At 34.3% G+C, this 21,384-nt stretch overlaps 1 protein-coding gene and 1 pseudogene across 1 annotated transcript; one reads left to right on the top strand and one right to left on the bottom strand.

The window, feature by feature from the left end:
* The first annotated feature begins 2,897 nt into the window (after positions 1-2,897).
* Positions 2,898-4,471, top strand: LOC137833052 (spermidine hydroxycinnamoyl transferase). The gene has a single exon (XM_068641436.2). The coding sequence runs from the start codon at positions 2,940-2,942 to the stop codon at positions 4,305-4,307; it is 1,368 nt and encodes a 455-aa protein (XP_068497537.2). The 5' UTR covers positions 2,898-2,939; the 3' UTR covers positions 4,308-4,471.
* A 4,484-nt stretch (positions 4,472-8,955) lies between these two features.
* LOC137833297 (uncharacterized) lies at positions 8,956-13,423 on the bottom strand (annotated as a pseudogene).
* Between the last annotated feature and the right edge of the window lie 7,961 nt (positions 13,424-21,384).

The raw sequence follows: 21,384 nt of genomic DNA, 5'->3' as shown, positions 1-21,384 counted from the left end.
AAAAAATATGTATATTGTAGCGGTTATTTTCGTATAAACTGACATTTATAACAGTCACAATATATGCTTGTAGCGGTTTCCCAAACCACCATAGAACTGGTCGCCACAAAGTTTAATGTGGCGGTTTTACGCTACCCAGTGTAAGTAGTGAGAATAGCAGTAACATTTTTTTATGAAGAAAAAAAGACCGGACAATAGCATTACATCACAAACAGCAAATTAAATTTATCACAGCAGCAAAGCCATAGACAATATTTGCTTCAGAAATTAAGAACAAAGATAGATTGCACACGATTTTGAACAATAGATTTTGAAGATAGAGTTTAGGGTGTGCGAGCACAAACCAGAACAAACGATTGATTGTGTTGAATCCTTGCGTGGAGGTGGCGATAACGGACGCGAGAGTGAGCGTAAGGAAGGAGAGCGTTAGTTTCGTGAAGAACGGAGGGTTTCGTGAGATGAAAGAGGCGTTAGGGTTTCGTGTGGAGCAAAGAGAGGGAAGAGGCGTTAGGGTGTGGAGCAGAGAGAGAGAAGAGGCGTTAGGGTTTGGTTTCCAAACTGAAAGCAAATTTTAAAAAAAAAAATATTTTCCAAGGGAAAGTAAGTTTTCGAAAAAAAAAAATCAATTTCCAAGTGAAAGCAAGTTTAAAAAAAAAAGGAATAATGAGAAAAGGTGTATGGGGGAAAAAAATTGGGGAACTTTTATTTTGAAGGATAATGGTGACAGTTAAAAATGACATATTTTGAAAGATAATTGTGGCGGTTAGTCAAATGACGTATTATATTGAAATTTGTTACGGTTATTAATAACTGCCATAATAAAACCGCCATTTTTTTCACTGTTTTTTGTAGTGAGAATGCCTATTAACATTATAGCAAGAAAGAAAGAAATAAGAATGTAAATGATCAATAAAAAATACTATTAAATTTTACTATATCAATAATATATAACTATTTTGCAAGTTTATAAGTCATGTTCAAAGTTTTAAATTTTCGAATCATTTTAAAAAGACGTTATGTATGCAAATTCTTTTATATATGCTTGGAAATTATGAATCTCATAAATTATAAATAAATAAATAAATTTGTTGGATTGATAAAAATATATTATTGATAATAACATATGATTTTTATTATTCAAATTTTTATTTCATTTTGAGAAAAATAATTCATATGCTTTATATAAATTATATTTTTGATATCATAACAAATTTGTTTTCAAACGTTAGTTTTTGGAAATGTTAAATATGAGATTTTTTTTAATGTTATTAATTAAACATTTGTGTAGTCTAAATTAAATAAATAGATTTTAATATTTTAAAAAATTAAGTACTTAATGATTACTAATATCAAAATTTTAATTACATTTTTTTATTTTTAAATTAAAATATGATATATTTTATTAAATTATTATATTATTAAAATATAACTATTAAAATTATTTTTTTTTAAATTTGAAAAAATATGTTTTAAACTTTATAAATTTATTTTTTACCATATTAATTTCCCGTCACATCACGATTTTAAATTTTCTCTTTTTTTCTTCTTCTATCTTATGACTTGACAGAACTGCACTTACCACTCCATGTTTCTTTGTCGAAATTGGGACCAATTAGATGCAAGCCAAAATTTGTTGTATAAGAATATTTTTCTTAATTAAAAGAAGGAAGCTGATATATGGACCCTGTCTACAATGACATTATTTTACGTTTGTAATTCTTGTTCTGGATATTATTTTACGTTTTGCAGGAAATTGTTTGTTTGAATTGAGTGCTAAATAGAGTTTCAAAAAGTAATCAATCTGCTGCATTAATTCTCTAACCGTACTTGTTATAATTCATCATATGTTGCGTTATGTGATAAGTATTAGATCAAAAATGTTTATTTAATAATAGGAAGTAAGTATACAATGTTATGTACGATTATACATTTTAAGTTTTGGCTTGCTGTTTTTAGAACAATGTGTTTACTACTTTCTATGTGATCAACATGCATAATAAGGCAACTACATTTTTAAAGTTTAATTCTTTGTTACTATCCCATATTCAAATAAAAGGTATATTCGATTCATGTATTTTATTATTTTCGTATTTAATAAATGTTATTTAATTCTTTTAGTAACAGTACAATTCTTGATGAAAATATGATATTTAAAGAAGAGACTCTACAATAATCCTTTCATCAATAATTTTTATCATAATTAATACTTTTATTTTTGGTTAATTTTACGCTTAAATTATCTAATAATAACTAATGTAATTTTGATTTATAATTATGATAGACCTCATATTCCATATCAAATTGAATGTAATATATCAACAATATTTTTCTTTATTTTTTTAATATTATAATATTATAAATTAAGTCTATAATTTTTAAGATATGTACTGTGGTTAATTATATTATAAAAAATAAATATATTTCTTATATTTCATTTCATTTGATTGTCTTGTAAGCATTTTAAATTATTAATTATTGTTAGTGTTTTTAATATACCAATTGCATCTATTTTTAATTTATATCATTCTTAATTCATTTAATTTTAACTTATAAATTATTATATAACTAATATTATAATTTAATATTTTATGTGAGAAAAACAAATTTAATTTAATATATGTAAATATAATATTTTAAACAAATTCCCGTACATTGGTGAGAGGACTTTTCTCCTCCTCCACTTCTCTTCATTTACTTAATTTAGACTTACTTCATAACCAACTTTAGTAATATAATAATATATTAAAATTTTAAATTAAAAGTAACATAAATATAATTAAAATATGATTTTGAATTATGAAATAAAAGTAGTTTGTGTTTTGCAAAAGTATCACCACTTAATTAAGAAAAATGTGAAAGATCTCTAAATATGAATTTATTAACAGAAGAGCATTGAGAGCACCATAAAAGGCCATGAGAAAGCAAGAAGGCACGTATCAATGCCTTCAACCAACAAAATGGTAACCATTGTGGCTTCTCACAATATCACACCAAATCAACCAACTCCCAATGATCCCTTATGGCTATCAGATAGTGACCAAATCGGAAACCTACGCCATGTTTCCTGTGTTTATATTTACAAAGCCAAACACAACAAGCACGTCACAGAGAGGCTGAGGAACTCTCTTAGCAAGACTTTAGTGCACTACTATCCAGTTGCTGGCAGATTGAGATTGACAAAAAGTGGTCGAATGGAAGTGAACTGCAACGCTAAGGGAGTCACGTTGCTCGATGCTCATACCGCAAACTCATTTGCTGATTATGGAGACTTTTCACCTTCTCTATCCACAGAGCAACTTGTTCCAAAAGTTGATTACACTCAACCTATAGAGGACATTCCTTTAATGCTGATGCAGATAACAGGGTTTCATGGTGGTGAAGGCCTTGCCATTGGAATTGTTACCTCTCATCCTTTGACCGATGCAACCAGCATGATGCCCTTTGTGAACAATTGGGCAAAGGTGGCTCGAGGAGAAGAACTAGACCCTAATGAAATTCCATTTCTTGATCGAGCAGTGCTCAAACTACCACAACAACCTTCATCACCAAGTGTTAAACTCCCAGAATGGAAGCCTGTGTCGCAAGCACAAGGAATAGAGCAAGGGCAGAGAAGTGCTGCGTTGTTCAAACTCTCTTCAAGACAGGTGGAGATACTAAAGAAGAAGGCTAATAATGATAAAGCTTCAAATGAAGGGGTAAGACCTTATAGCAGATTTGAAGTTATTGCTGCTCATATATGGAGATGCGCATCTAAGGCTCGTGCATCTGCTGAGAATTCAAACCAACCAACCCTAGTTCGGTTTAGTGTTGATATTCGCAGTAGATTGAATCCACCTCTTCCTAAGAATTATTTTGGGAATGCTTTGGCGAAAACAGTGACACCTAAATGTTATGAGGGAGATATCATATCAAACCCTTTACGTTATGCTGCTCAGAAGATAAGAGAAGCAGTTTATGTGGTTACAGATGAGTATATAAGATCACAATTAAGTGTTATTTTAGGGCAAGAGCAATTGGACAGCATAAGTGCTTTTTTTACGGGTCAAGGACATCGTGTGAATGTGCCCTATGCTGGGAATCATAACATTCTCCTCACAAGCTGGATGGGCATGCCAGTGTATGAAGCAGATTTTGGTTGGGGAAAACCTGTGCATTATGGGTTAGCAACTACCTTTGAAGAAGATAGAGCAGCAATTCTTCCAAGCTCAGATGGAGATGGTGTTGCTGTCACCATATTTTTCCAGACAGCACTTATGCAGCTTTTCAAAATATTATTCTATGAGGATATGTTTTTGTCTTCATTATAACTCGCATGGAACTGTGATATACAGCTGTTGTGATTTGGAGTGCTGCTATGATTGCAGATTATTTATTTTGGTTATGTTAATCCTCCATCATGATTACTGGGTATTTTTGTTGTTATGTTTCTTTGTTTTCAGTATTATAAGAATTGATGATGTTTATGTTTTTATTTTTTACTATTTTAAGTTTGTTTTTGTTCCTTGACCAATGGTAGTTGAAGTTGAGGTTGAAAGCTGAGAGAAAAACATTCCTCTTTGTAGTTTTCAACCCACAGATTTTCTTCTCGAGAACCTCAAACAGCAGCAATTTTCAATTTGTTGCAGGAAAAGTTGTGCCTGCGGTTTGGGGTCCACTGAATCTATTCTGTGGTGATTGATTTGGGTTTTTGGAAGAAATTGGAACACTTGATTATATATAATTTTTCTTGAACAAAAATTATTTGATGGAGATTTTGCTTGAAGAACAAATCCGGTTTTGTTAATGTTCAGAAGTGAATTTAGCACTGTTATGGCCTGTGAAAAAAACGAGACTAAATACGAGAATTTATTGTCTAAACGGATAATTTTCTCCGTTGTGACCTTCATTGCGAAAATAAGAACATTTTTTTGGCTTGTCCTAAATTAGTTGATCCATTTCATTATGTAAACGAGTTGTAATTGGTCATCTTGAGTTTTTACGTCGCATGTGGGGGTCAGATATGAAATTTGACCCGGTATAAGTAGACTAATAATCATCATTTCGAACGGGGTGGAATTCAACTTGATATGCCTTTCTAATCCTATGGAGGTTGTAAACTGGATCAATGAATGTCGTCATTCGTAAATGACAAGAGGAACAAACGACAATAATGTGACGACAGGGAAATCGAAGAGCTTGGAAGTGGCCACAATCACACCACCAATCATTTAATCTAACTGTATATGACTAAGGTTGTCAACCATGTTGGGGGGTGGCTAAATTCTTGGACATCAAATTCAGAATTTTCTGCATTAAACCTTTCCACAAAACACAAAAGCCGAATCTTGATTTTTTCTAAGTAGGGTTGTGATATCTTCTGGATAATAATGACCAACGCGTAACATGATGTCTATTTTGAAGGCTTGTTCAACAAACCATGTTTTTGTTTTTTCAAAAGTTGCCTTAACCAAAGCGGAAATCGGCAAGGAACGAGCTCCTTTAAGCACGAAGTTAATGCATTTCGCTAGATTTGTGGTCATATGACCATACCTCTTTCCACCCATCATATGCTTGAGTTCATTTCTCAATGCTTGCTTGAACTCAGATCGCATAACTGATACCTTTGCCTGTACTGTGGGTTGTTTTATATTATAAGTTGTCATAAAGAAATAAATGAAATTAGTTAAATGGTAAAAGGTCGTAATTCTCTATGAGGGATGGTAAGGAATGTTATTACCCATGTTAATCAACTATCATTTGAGCTCGACATTTTTGAAATTTTTGTTGAAATTCGATGAGATATGGCGTATGCAATACACAAAAACGAGGTCGTCTCCTTCCTATCCAACTTCTTCGAATTGTAATGTGGAAATTATATTGATTCCTCTATCAATAATTGGAAGAACCAAATTAAGGCCTCCTGAGTCTCGCCTTCAACAATCACAAATGCCAATGGAAATATGTTTTGATTCCCATCTTAAGCGATTGCGGTCAACAATGTTACATGGTATCTTTCGGTTAGAAATGTACCATCAACTTGTACAATGGGCTTGCAAAAATTGAAACCATCGATACAAGGCTTAAAATACCAAAACATGCGATCCAACGTGTAATAAAATTTTGTCTTGAACACCATCAACCATACAAGGAGAAGCAATATACTACACAGTTGTCCTCGGATTGCTTTCTTTTACTGCTTCCAACCATCTAGGAAGATCATTGTAGGACTGTTCAAAATCGCCAAAGGCTAAAGCAAAAGTTTTTTGTTTTCCCAACCAAGCTTTTCTATATGTGATAGTATAGCCATGCAGATTTTTTTATTTTTGCAATTAAGCTTTTAATTGGGACATAAGGGTTTGCTTTTACTGAAGTCAGCACCATGGACGCAATATGGGTTGAGTCCAAATTAACATGGTCTTCCGAAAGATTTGTTAATGAACAACTATGTTGTGCATCAATTTTCTTTATCTCCCATTGACTTTGGAATTTACTAAAAGATGCACGTATAATCTGTTAGGATGTATGGCTTTAAACTAGAGGAGAGGGGGGGGGGGGGGGGGGAGGGTTCGCAAACTTTTAAGTCTAGAATGAAATTACTTCGAGAAAACTTGATTCAAAATTCAGTTTGCCAAAAACACAAAGCAATTTAGCACAACACCAGAAAAACAATCGCTTGCAGGGGGGGGAGGGTTCGCAAACTTTTAAGTCTAGAATGAAATTACTTCGAGAAAACTTGATTCAAAATTCAGTTTGCCAAAAACACAAAGCAATTTAGCACAACACCAGAAAAACAATCGCTTGCACTAGTACAAAAAGGTAAATTAACGACGGTTAAAATCGACATTTAAAGACGGTTCCAGAACCGTCGTTATTACAGGCGTCGTTAAAAGGTATGAATTTTTAATGACGGTTCTGGGAACCGTCGTTAAAAGGTATGGACTTATAACGACGGTTATGAAAACCGTCGTTAAAGGTGGTTTCTGTTTTTCAAAAAAAAAAATTACGCGACTTTCAAAGACGGTTCCTCTAGGAACCGTCGTTATCAGATGCCAAGTGGAACCGTCGTTATATGTATTGATTAAAAAAAATAAAAAATTTTATTTTTTAAAAAATCTCAAATAACCTGCATAAAGTTTTCAATTCCAGAAAATAAAAACATTTCAAATCATAATTTAAATATAAAAATTACATACAACAAATTATAACATAATACAAAAAAGTTTGGTAATATATGAAAAAATTTGTCATTGTAATGATTTATCTATACTAGAGTGTTATACATGGTTACAAAATACTTTGACCATGTTGTTCTCACATACTCCAATGCTTCTAAATCTAGCGGGTGTTGGTCGTTGAACAACTATGACATTTGAAATATTTTGAATTAGTGCATGAATAATAAATCTCAAATTTTAAAGTGTTTATTGTATTGAGGTATTACCTTATCCCAACCTTTCTTAATTTCAGCTTGCAAAATAGTCAACATCCACTGCATAACATAATAACCGCACTCATAATTTTGAGGTTGCCTGTTGGACTGCATGTGAAAATAAATGTATTAAATGAATGAGTGAAACACATTAAATTAAGTGAACAAATATACTTTAAATACCTTAAGGTACATCCAAGTGAGTTTTTGTGCGTTTGAAGTTCTCCTCCCACACAACATATTATATCCAGAGTAAGCACTAAAATAATAAGATTTCATGTTAGAATACATAACATTATATAATATATAAGTAATAATAAATGTTAAATGAAACTGTCGTACCTATCTATAATGTTTTTAAAATAGGCAGGAGGTTTTTTATGCAAGGAGCAAAACCATGCAGCGGTATGATCTTGAACAGATATGATCAATAGTTGCCAATGACGCCTGTATAACAAATCAGTTAATTAGTTTCTCTTATTTCAATAATTTATTAAAACTTATTTAATAAATAAGAACTTACTCATGGATGTACGGAGCAAAATAAATGTGTTTTCCATCATTCTTTAAGGCAGTGGTGATGTATGTTTGTGTTTCCGACTTCTTGTTTCCAATTGATTGAGTGATTTGAGGGTCTAAAAACCCATATATATTATGTTTCCCCTCATCAAAGCATAATCCAGAAAGATACCTAAATTTCAATAAGTTAGTACTAATATATTTAATAAATCAAAAGTATAAAGAATTTAAAATTTGAACTTACATCATCCATAATTGCAGAACTGTTATGTTAATCTCTTGATCTCCGGATGCAAGGTCCAACAAATCAGACATGTGAACGTACAACGGTAGATTACTATGCCTTCCAAAAACATTGGCATCCCATGGAACCTCTAAGACGGTTGTATCTAAAGCTGTAGCAACTTCCACCAATGCCGCCAGAGGATCATCAATGGAGACTATTTTCTTCTTTCCCAGAGGCAAATTTGTCTTAGGTTCCTGCTACTCATCAAAACAAAAAATACTTAAATTAGTTAGAATGTAATATATCATAATTGTATTAGTATTAGTGCAAATATATACCATAGAGTCTATAGGTCTGACGAGATGTCTAGGCCAGGCAACGAAAGTATGTAATGCCTCTGCCACAATTGTCACCTCTGATGTCGGCACAGGAACTGCAAGATCACCATAAAGGACCTTCTCCACCGTGACCTTCATGAAATTAGAAGGAAGAGGCACATTGTGTAACATTGTGACCCCTTCATAACACTTACCCAAGGCAACGAATCGGGTCAAAGAATTACACTCAACATATAATTCGCATTGGCTAGTTGAGCCAAAGTCATCCCCTGATAGATCAACTGCCGAACAACTCCCTTTAGTGCTGACTTTCTTAATAGGAGGCGGAGGTGGTTCATCTTCTACCATAGTAGGTGGTTGCTGTGAGTGTCCTAAACCCTCCCACCGCTTTTTGAACTCTATTTCCATTCGCGCACTAAACTCCTCCATGAAGCTTTCTTTAAGCTCTTGAGTTACCTCAGCCTTTAACTGCTCACGTAGTTGTAGTAAATACTCTTGGCTAGGTTCATTGGACAATTGTTCCTTGCTGTGTGATGGAGGTCCAAAGTATGACCGAATCCCAACCCCATATCCAGCTACACGAACACGTCCAGGGTGTTCAGGTCGTCCGAGAGCAACATTAAGAATATCATTGCGACCACATGGTTTAAAAGTCCCCTGTGTTGATTGCTCATTAAGAGAATCCTAAAACAAATGAAAAGAAATTGACAAACTTCAACACATTGAATTTAAAATAATACATAGAATTTAAAATAACACATTGAAAAGAAATTGTCAAACTTACAATGCGTTCAACTGTTTGTTCTGTAGACTTAGAACTCCATGTCCCTAATGTGTTTATACGGACACCCTTCCACATCTCATGTCGGAGTGGTGGGGATGGAGGTCTTAAAGAATCTACACTATTCATTTCCTCAATGGAAGTAGAACGTGCTTTAATATTTTCTTCAAGCATCTTCTGCTCTAACAACTTATAACCACCACGAGACAATAAGTGTAGGGTATCATTATGTGCCTGATTGGCTTTTGCTTTGTTTCGAACCTCCTATCATAACACTCAAAATTTAGTAATACGTTAATATAAACTATATTCAAATATAAAAGTGATACTAACATGCCATTTTTCAGTTTGTCGAATATTGACAAACTGCTGCCAAGTTTCTTCATCAATGAATGCATATTTTGCACAAGGATTTTCTTCTTTCCTTTTCCCATATATATAATCTGTTGTCAATTTTGATTTAAACTGACGAAACTTGACACCCACATCTGAAAGAACCTTCGCTTTCAAGGTTTCCACATTCGGGATGTTGTAATGCGTCTACATTGTTTGAAAGAATTAGTTCATAAACAAAAACAAAGTATAAAAGAACTTTAGATTTAGCAAAGTAAAAACAGTTACATACCAGAATATCTTGCCAAATCATGTTTTTCTCGTGGTCAGTCACGTGATCCCAGGACTGAGTTAAGATAGAGATCCTTTCACGAGAAAGTACTCCGAGATAACTCCTATATTTCTTTGCATGTTGCCCAGTGGGCACACCAGTGTGGATATCAATAGACAAAGGTATTTTGTCATCTTTAGTTATCTTCTTAAACATATTCTTCAATCTTGTAGGTCCTCTACCAGTTTTTGAATGGGAAACTTTATCATCTGCCATGTTCCTGTTATCAAAAAAATATAATAAGCATCAAGAATATGAAATATAATGAAAATGAAATATATTGTAAAACTAAACATGAATCACATGTACATACAAATATATATTCCTTCATCATGATCATTTCGAGTTGCATGTACAACATCAGCAACATCCTCGTACTCTTTATTGATGGTCGTTCTTGTAAGTGATTCAATCTCACAAATGTCATTGTTTGTATCTTCTGGGTCATTATGTTGTTTTTTTCCATGTAGCACAACAAACCAGTGGTCAGACGTAGGATCTTGGATATAGAAAACTTGGGAAGCTTGATGTGCCATTATAAATGGTTCGTCATGATAACCTATCTTTCGAAAGTCAACCAAAGTCATTCCTGATTCATCAACTTTGACACCAGTCTTATTGTCAACCCACTTGCATTTGAAAACAGGTACAGTAAACTTGGTATAATTAACTTCCCAAATCTCTACTATGACACCATAATAAGGCATTGATCCCACAACAGGATTTTGATCCTTTGCAGTTGAAAACTGCATAGACTCTGCCTCCAAGGTGACTCCGCTATTTTGCACTGTACTCCTATCATCTCGAGACTTTGTGTAAAACAAACAACCATTTACTTCATAGCCAGAACAACATAAAACATCAAATTTGAGACCGTTTGGAAGCCATGTTAATGTTTAAAATGCTGATGGATCATTCATTATTTGTTGCTTAAACCATGACATGAAAGTTTTGTTATGCTCAATTAACACCCATTTTTCTGATTGTCTTGGATTTTTATATTTGACAATGTCTTTGTGTGTATCTAAGTATGGTAACACCTCATCAATGTTATTCAAGATATACAAGTGTGCTTGCAGAACCTCTTCTCTAGATTTGCTTATGACATGTACACCTCTTGAAGATTTACTTATGAATCTACAAGAGTGCCAAGCTTTTTCAGGAACTCCTATACATTTGGCTTTTGACATGTACTCGGAACAAAACTCAATAGATTCTTCTGAAATGTATCTTTCAATAATGGAAGCTTCTGGACGACATTGATTCTTCACATATCCCTTCAAAATCTTCATCTATCGTTCAACTGGATACATCCATCGCATATAAACTGGCCCACACAATCTGATTTCTCTTACAAGATGAACAACCAAGTGTACCATAATATCAAAAAAAGATGGAGGAAAAAACATCTCGAGTTGACACAAGATAACAATTATTTCTTCTTCAAGTTCATCCAACTTCTGAGAGTCAATCTCTTTACTACATATGGAATTGAAAAATGAACATAGTCGAGTGATTGTATGCCTAACATTTTTGGGCAAGATTCCACGAATAGCCACTGGTAATAATTGTTGCATTAGAACGTGACAATCATGTGACTTTAAGCCAATTAGTTTCAAATCATTCATAGATACAAGACTCTTCACATTTGAAGAGTAGCCTTGTGGTACCTTAACACCTTTAAGACATTCACAAAAACTTGTTTTCTCTTTCTTTGACAAAGTGTAACACGCTGCAGGCAAGTATGTACGTTTACCAACTTCTCTCGGTGCCAATTCCTCTCGTATATTCATTTCAATCAAATCCAGACGTGCATTCACACCATCCTTTGTTTTGCCTTTAATGTTCAGAAGTGTTCCTATTAGACTGTCACACACATTCTTCTCTACGTGCATTACATCTAGACAGTGTCTAACATCCAACTTACACCAATACGGAAGATCAAAAAAGATTGATCTCTTCTTCCATATTTCACTCACCGTTTGCTTCTTCTTCATTTTTCCAAAAGTCACATTAACATTTTTGATTTTTTCATAAATTTTAACACCACTTAATGGAGTGGGACAAATGTCATGTTCTTGGTATCCGTTAAAAGCTTTTTTCAATCGACGATACGGATGATATTTCTTTAGAAATCTACGATGCCCAAGATACACGATTTTTCTTCCATGTTTCAACTGCTCATAAGATGTCTTGTCTTGACATATTGGACATGCTCTATGGCCTTTCACACTATAACCTGACAAGTTCCCATATGCAGGGAAGTCATTGATAGTACAAAACAACATCGCATGCAATCGGAAAGATTCATTTTTAAACGCGTCAAACACATCAACCCCTTCATTCCACAATAATTTCAAATCTTCAATCAATGGATTAAGATAAACATCTATGTCATTTCCAGGTTGTTTTGGACCAGAGATCATCATAGATAACATCATGTATTTGCGCTTCATACACAACGCAGGAGGTAAGTTGTAAATCACTAACAAAACGGGCCATGAACTATGATTACTACTTAAATTTCCAAAGGGATTCATTCCATCAGTTGCCAATCCAAGTCTTAAGTTTCTTGATTCTTTTCCAAATTCAGGAAATTCTTTACAATATTCTTCCACTGCAAAGAATCAGCAGGATGACGAAGTAATCCATCACATTTTCTATTATCTGCATGCCACCTAAGGTTTTTAGCGTCATCTGCATTTGCAAACAAACGCTTAAGCCTTGGAATTATCGGAAGATACCAAACAACCTTAGTAGGAGGACCTTCCTTTGTCAATTCATCAATTTCATCATTCTGACCAACCTTAACCTTATAGCGTGACAAACCACACCTGGGACATCTTCTTAAATCTTCATACTCATTTCTGTATAAAATACAATTGTTAGGACATGAATGTATTTTTCTATACTCCATACCCATTGGAAAAAGTATTTTTTTCGCCTCATAATTTCGATTGGGCAAGGTATTTCCTTCTGGAAGCATGTCCTTAAGCAATTGAAGCAATTCTGTAAAACTTTTGTCGGTCCATCCATTCATTGCCTTCAAATTCATCAACCTTAACACTGCTGATAATCGTGTGAAGTTAGTTGAACCAGGATACAAAGGAGTCTCTGCATCATTAGACATATTTTCAAAAACTACATTAGCAAATGATTCTGCTCCCACGTCACGAATCATGTCTTCTAATCTATCATCCATTGAGAAATGAACTTCCTCCGAACCTCCGTGCACACTTGGCAAGTCTAACAATTCACCATGCCACGTCCATGTTGTATAACTTTTCAAAAATCCATCACACAAAAGATGTTCTCTAATTTCAGAAACACTCAATATCCTTCCATTTAAACAATTGATACAATGGCACCTTATCCTTACTCCATTCTTATAACTAACGGCATTATGTTCTGCGAATTGTATGAACTCTTCCACCCCTTTTTCGTAAGTATCACTTATTCGTGATGTATTAATCCAACTCCGATCCATAGAACTGTTAAACTAAGAACCAATACTTTCAATATGTAATCATGAAAATATAAAACAAAAGTGCCGAAGGTCGGACACCTCCGGACTCAGAACCAGTGCGTTCAATATGTCAAAACAATATATAATGACTAAAAATTGCCGAAGGTCGAACACCTCCGGACTCAGAACCAATGCGTTCAATATAAACAATTAATATCAAACTCAAAACGAATACTTTCAAAATATAGGTGATAATAAATAAGAATACACTAACCTCAAATGGATGGACGGTCACGTAGGCGTGGACGGCGGTCGCAGGCGCAACGTCAGGAGCGCGGCACGGGCGCAGCGGCAGAGGCGGGTTCGCTGTCGACGGGGGCGCGGCGCGCTGTGAGGTTCGCGATCGGAGCGGGCGCGGGGTTCGCGGCAGAGGTGCGGTGCGGCGCGACGCGGGGTCGCGGCAGAGGCGCGGTGAGGCGCGACGCGGGGTCGCGACAGAAGTGCGGTGCGGCGCGGGGTTCGTGGTGCGGTGCAGCGCGGCGCGGGGTCGCGGCAGAAGCGCGGTGCAGCGCGGCGCGGGGTCGCGGCAGAAGCGTGGTGCGGTGCAGTGCGGCGCGGGGTCGCGGCAGAGGCGCGGTGCGGTGCGGCCTTTAGGGTTCGCGACAGAGGCGCGGTGCGGCGCAGGGTTCGCGGTAGAGGCGCGGTGCAGCGCGGGGTCACGGTCGGCGGTGGGGATACGGCACGGCGCGGCAGAGGCGCGGTCGGCGGTGGGGGCACGGCACGGCGCGGTCGGCGCTTGGGTCGCGGGGTTAGAGCTGCGGTCGAGTAAGAAGTGAGAAAGGCAAGCAAATTTCTGAATGAAAGTGGGAGCGTGGCGCGGGGTTAGAGCATGGCAAATTTTGAAACAGACTTTTAACGACGGTTCTGGGGTGAACCGTCGTTAAAAGTCCAAAAAAATTTCGAAAATATTACAGTATTGCCACCGCCTAGTTTTTAACGATGGTTGTCTCCAAACCGTCTTTGAAAGGTGTCGTTATTGAAGAATTTTGTACTAGTGTTGTTTCGCAGAAACAATCGGTTGTTTATACCAGTTCACAATATAAACTGAATTTAAAGAGTTTAAGGGATAGAGAAATTGTACACACAGATTTATACTGGTTCACTCTTAACCAAGAGCTACATCTAGTCTTCCCAGAAACCCCTAGGGAATCCACTAAGCAATCAACCCTAAATTACTTACAACACCACCAAAGAAGTGACATTGATCCTCTCAAGACACACACTTCCTTTGGCTCAGCACAAACACCACTAAGAATGCTGATCTTGACAACCTCAAGAACACACAACACTTCTCAGTTTCACACACAGAGTTTCTTCAAAGTACAGAAGGATTACACTTGTTACAGAAAAGATCTGAAATCAATACAAGATGAAAATCCTATATCACACTCTCTTGATCAAAGCAATCTCCAACTCTTCAAAAGCAAAATCAGTGAAAAACTCAAATATGTTTTTCTTTGATTAAAACTAAGTTCTTGTTTTTTACATAATCTGAACAAACTATTTATTACATTCAAAGACTGGTCAAAGCATTTAAAACTGGAGCGTATTCAGTTATAAAATCATTTAAAGCTCAGTCAAAGCACAAAACAGTTTTCTGTTATGGTCCCAAAACAAACAATCGGTTGAATGCTCGAATCAATCGGTTGTTTTGGTTTAACAACAAGTCAACCATCAAAAACAGTTTTCAACCTTTCTAAAAACACATAAGTATAAAACAATCGGTTGTTTTTCACTTAGTTTGAAAAACATTTTCAATTAAAAAGGTTTGAGAATGCTTAAGCTTTGGATTCAATCAAGAGTGGATTTACACAAATAATCTACCCCAGATCCTATATAAAGACAGCTCAGCAACAACAAGCATATCCAGCCTTCCATCAAACTTCAAGGGTTTGGATTTTTCAAAGCTTGAACACGCTTGATTCAACATTATCTCCATTGGCACCTTCAATCATGATGTATGCACCGAGCCACATATCTATATGACTTTGATTCCACGAGAACAAATTTGTAATTGTTGTCTATGTGGTATTGTTTTATGGCATTCAGTGTTGCTCATTTGACATGAAATATAGGTGTCCATTGAGGTCGCAGTCAATGTTATGTTCGCATTGACTGCTAGACGGAATATTGTGAAGAAGATATGTTTAATTAATCTTCATCATCCAAATCAAAGGTGTAGTTCACTTCATCTTCACTTATGTCATCCACGATTTCTCCAATTACTGGTTGGCTTAGTGACATTCCACGACATTCCACGTGTCCATCTACATTTAAAAAAAAATAACATTACCTTACACAAATATATATATATATATATATATATATATATATATATATATATATTATGTGTGGTGTATGTTGTCTAAATAGGAGGAAAGAAGATGATACACAATAATGTTATAAAATTTTTTACCTTTACGATTTTGTTTCAACTTTACATTAGAAAGAGAAAATAATATATCCAACAAACTTTATCCTCAATTTTTTTTAGTTGAATACAAAAATTAAAACAAGAAAAAGTAGAACAAGGATGAGTGTAATAGCAAAATTGTTGAAGTAATGTGCAATAACAAAATTATTGAAGTAAACATATAAAGAATCACATTGAAATATTTTAATAAATCTAGAATCATGTTGAAATTTTTAAAAATTTTGGAACTGAATTCACTTTTAGTGATTAATATAGAGATTAAAATGATAATTAAGTTTATTATAAATTAAAGAAAATATAATATTTTTAAAAATAAAAGGATTAAAATATTTATATAGTTAAATTTTAAAATCTGGCCGGAATAGTACTTTAATAAAGAAAAATGTGGCATCCTATTAAATTCAAGTGGCATCGTAGTAAAATAATTTTTTTTGTATGCAAATTGTACATATTAAAATAAACGAGCGTGGCTCTCGCGCTCCAATATTTACTCACTTTTTAGCTATCTTCCACCTAATCATTCGGACATAACAAATAGAATAAGAAATAAAGAATTCCATTCATAAAAGTAAAAAAATAAACAAATTAATAAAGATATAAAAAAATAACTAGTGAATCTACAATCTTTTTTAATTCTCTTCTCTTTTTGTTCTTAACTAAACACGTTTATTTTTCAATTTTCGTTTTTCTTTCTTTCTACCCTATTTCTTAAACAAAAGAATGAAAAATATTTTTTTTCTCATTTTTTTCTTAAATAGACATCATTTGTCAAGAAAAAAAAAAAATCAATAGCAATATCTAGGATGTGTTAATGTGTCTTGCTATTTAAATATTTTTAAAGGTTCACAGCTTTTAGATCTTTAGAAATAAAAGTTGAGATCTAGGTCATCCAACTCTAAATATTTAATAATTATTTTTAAATTATGAAATCACTTTCTGTATTATAGAATATTCAAATATTTACACCCTGAATAATTTGGGAAAGATATCTAGATTAAAGTAGTAAAATAATTACCAAATAATTGAGAGAATTTAGGTTATGTGATAATATACTATAATAACTTGAGTATTCAAATACTAAATTATAACTCTTTTCTGTAAATAAGTTTTGAATTATTATAGAAGGATAATCAATATTATCTGAATACACTTGAATATTCTAATCAAGGTTTTTTAGATGTTCAACATATATAAGACTCAATTCTTATTCTACATATATGTATCTTAAACATTAATGGGATGTCAGTCACTCAAATATGATGAAACTCCTATTTTAACAAATTATAATCATTCTTAATTATTTCAACATTAAAATGAAAGAAGTCAGACGGAGAGTAGACGCAACTTAGTAAGCATAAGATCTACTTTGTCGCGAGGCAAAGGATTGCCATCTCCCTTTAGAAGAAATTTAGAAGAAATGTCATATTCGGTTTGAATTGAAGATTGAATGTGTGAAGATTTGAAAGAATAAACGTATACAAATTTGAGAGAGAAATATAAAGAAACTCATTATTTTAGCCCACAATTCACTATAAAAAATGCGGGACAAACTCATTATTTTAGCCTACTTAGGTTTGCCTCGCATAAGTCAGAATTCACACAAACCAAACACGAGACATGGCAAGCCAATCGCTAGCCCACATAATAATGAAATGAGTGTTTCTTCTTGCATCCCATCAAATTTCTTCTTACACCCTATAAATTTTAGAAATTGAATTTCGGAAACAAAAATAATTGTTTCAAATTCTGAAAGGTAAAAATATTCTGAAAGGTTGTTCTGGATTTTTTTTTCTCTTCTGAATTTTCATTTCAAAATTTGACTCCTACAGCTTTTGATTCTCTTCAATATCATGTCTCCAATCACCTCACGGTCTCTCCTTACTCCTGCCATTTCTATCACACCAAACATTTTTTCAGTTCATAATGTGGTAGGAATATTAGGAGAATGAAAAGAAATTAAAAGAGGTAAAAAGTGGTCCATAGTGATGCAAATTGTCACGCTAACACTACCACCATGCAATTTGCAAACAAGACAGCGAGTGTTTTCTATAATATTACAAGTGCATTAATATTTTTTATTTTTAATAAAATTTTAATTTTCTTATACAAGCTGATCCGGAGGCTTGCGGGTCATCCCTTATGCAGGACGGGTCAATAGAATCAACCCCCATTACTTAGACGGGGCATGCCAACTCAACCTACATTTTGTAGGCCAATATGGTGCGGGCCAACTCGCATTGCCACCCTTATTTCCATATTGAAGCTAAGGAATTAATGGCTTTCGAGAGGCTCAAATAGACTCTATCAGAAAAAAGGTCTCTAGTTGAGAACTCAAGAATGATTGGGACACTAAAAATAAGTAGACTCCCCTACTAGAAGCAATATGATATACAATATAAAAAATAGAACGTAAGGTGACCAATAGAAATTTCAATCATACATTGTTGAATGCATAAAAGGAGAGATTTTGAAGATAACAACACCAAAAATTTATTACTTTTTTTCTACAAAAATATTTGGCTCCATACTCAATTTAGTGTATAAGTTTCATCGAATGTATGATTATGCCATGAGAATGTTATACTCTGATTTGACAAATTGGAAAGTTAATCAATGAATGATATTGTTAGAGCATTGGCCCCCATGACAACAAGCCCACTAAATAGAAGAAGCAACCCTCATGAATGAAAGACTATGTTCAGTAATAGATTAAGTGCAATGTCATGTCTAATATTAGTTGTAGAGACTTAAGACTCAATGACTTGTATCAACCCATATCATTTCCTATTAAGGTGATGAGAAGCGTAAATAAAGACATGAAGAAAGTTTCTTAACCTAGAGTAGAATATTCAGAGTTTTATCTCTCTCTTAGTAGGCAACAGTAGCCCTAACCTAGCATTGGTGCATTCATTCCTTTCCACCATGCTTCCCAAACCCCAAACTAAGGACCTTGAAGAAATTCTCCTCACAATCCAAGAATGCCTTTCAGCCATACAAGCACAAATGGAAAACACCGAAGCCAACAGACTAACATAGAGGCCAGTAACGAGTTCCTTCAAATTCCATGAGTTCTCCTAGGATCTTCTCCTCAACTCCTTTAAAGAATTAATCCCTCAGGCTATCTCTAATACCAATAGAAGGTACAATTGACTCCAGAAGGAGGGGTTGAATGGATCCTGTACTCAAATCGCAAACTTAAAGAAAAACAAATACAACATCCAACAAGTAATAAATAGAAAGAGAGAGAAAAGAACACAAAATTTATACTAGTTCACCCAACGACAAGGGCTATGTCTAGTCCCCTTGACACCAATATTCTACACCTGTCAAGTACATCAATATTCTTACACCTCTGCAAGTCGCCAATTATTCTCTACCTTTCCAGATAACCAATCCTAATCTCCCCTTAACAATGAGAAAAATATCTATTGATAGAATAATAAAAACTCACATGGTATACTTCACGGTGTGAATGATTTACAAAGGTTTAACTCGCAACTCAATGCGACATATTCGCTCTATAGAAACAAATGTAACTATATAACACTATTCTAATCACCAACTATGAAACATGGCTTTTTACTCTTAGAAAGCCTATATATCACCCGCTACACTTTATTGTTGTATTTTTCATCTTCAAGGTCTTTATATAGTCTTATGAATTGTGATCCTTGAAGCTTTGTTTTCTTCATTCTTCAATATAGCTATTAGACGCTCAATATAGAAAGATATGCTTCTAATTGATCTTTATCTTCTTCTAATATATGAACGTTGAAAATTTAATCTTCTTAATTTCAATATCTTGATCAATCTGCTACATTGATCTCCATCTTAAATGCACTAGACGCTTGAAATGAAAACTTATACTCTTATGAAATATGCATGTTCTTTAATTATTATAAACATTTCAAAATGTTTTTTTAACTGTGTTTTATTAGAACGTTGAAGTTTTGAATTAATTTTGCTCTTTAGTATTCTTTTCCCAATTCTTTTCATAATCTTTCATATGTTAGACGCTAAATATGGAAACATTGACTTTGATGAAGTTTGTGCGTCTTTAACGGGTATTTGCTCTTCAAACTACTTTCTTTACATGTATGAATTTTGTCCATTGAGGTTGGAACATTTATAGACTTTGATCTTTCCATTTATGCACTCTTCTTCTTTTTCGTATCAGACACTAAGGTTCAAATATGTTCTTCAATATGTTTTTTCATTTATTGCAATTTGAAACATCTTTCTCTCTAAATATCTTTGTTTGTATTTCCTTGATATTACGTCACTTTTAATGTATGCAAATGCTATCATTAGCTTCATCTCTTTTCTATCAAATACTGTCTCCCTTTGATAATTTATGGAAACAATATCAGTATCAACTAATATTATAATCAACAATATAATTCATGGGAATTATCGAAACAATATTCTTGAATTATCGAGATTTTCTTTTCTCAAATATTTCACTGTAAATCCATTTTTAAATACTTAAAATTTGAATATTGTAGTATACTTATATTTAACTTAGATATTATTTACTTAATATATTTAAAAAACTTTTTTTATATAGAAAATATTAGGATTGTATTCGAAAACATTTATTATCAATATGAAAAACATTAATTATAAATATGCACTCATTTATATATTTTAAAATATTTTTATCAATAATTAATGTTAGATCTCAACACAATTACTTATTAATTAATGTTTGTGACAGAGCAATTTCTTTACATAATTTGTCAAAGTTTTTTATGAACGGTTAACAAAAATTATTTAATTATACAAGTTAAATAAATATTAAAAATAAATTAGATAAGGATCATCTAAGTGAATACTAACTTAATATATATATTAGAAAAAGAATATTAATATCATCTAACTGACCACTGGTGATCTCCACGCGGGCGTAGTTGGTGGTCGTCGAAGGGTTGCAAAGGTCAACAAGACCGCCGGTCGATGAAACGGCCATCTCCATGAGTGCGTAATCGGTGGTCATCGATTGAAACGGCGATCTCCATGCGTGCGTAGTCAGTGGTCGCCGAAGGTATGCAAAGGTCAACATGATCGCCAGTTGATGAAGCGGCGTTCTTTCAACATGAACGCCGATCGACGAAGCGGCGTTCTCCATATGTGTGTAGTCGGAGGTTGCTGAAGTTATACAAGGTCAACATGATCGCCGGTTGATGAAACGGCGATCTCCATGTGCGTAGTCGGTGGTCGCCGTAGGTATGCAAAGATCAACATGATCGCCGGTATGAATCGGCGTTCTCCATAGGTCAATATGATCGCCGGTTTATGAAACGGCGATTTCCATGTGCGTAGTCGGTGGTCGCCGTAGGTATGCAAAGATCAACATGATCGCCGATCGATGAAGCGGTGTTCACCATTGTGTAATCGGTGGTCGCCGATGTTGGTTATTTTTTTCGGGTAGGGTTTTCTCACTTTAAGGTTGTTTTGCTCCAACCATAAAGAAGAGTTTCGCTTGTGG

This window comes from Phaseolus vulgaris, chromosome 6, assembly GCF_051622355.1.
Source record: "Phaseolus vulgaris cultivar YP4 chromosome 6, ASM5162235v1, whole genome shotgun sequence".
Lineage (NCBI taxonomy): Eukaryota > Viridiplantae > Streptophyta > Magnoliopsida > Fabales > Fabaceae > Phaseolus > Phaseolus vulgaris.
Note: the sequence above shows the minus strand (reverse complement) of the source record. Positions and strands in the feature narration are given on the sequence as shown.

Excerpts from the sequence above, each read along its gene's own strand:
- LOC137833052 (XM_068641436.2), top strand. The coding sequence starts at position 2,940 with ATGCCTTCAACCAACAAAATGGTAACCATTGTGGCTTCTCACAATATC.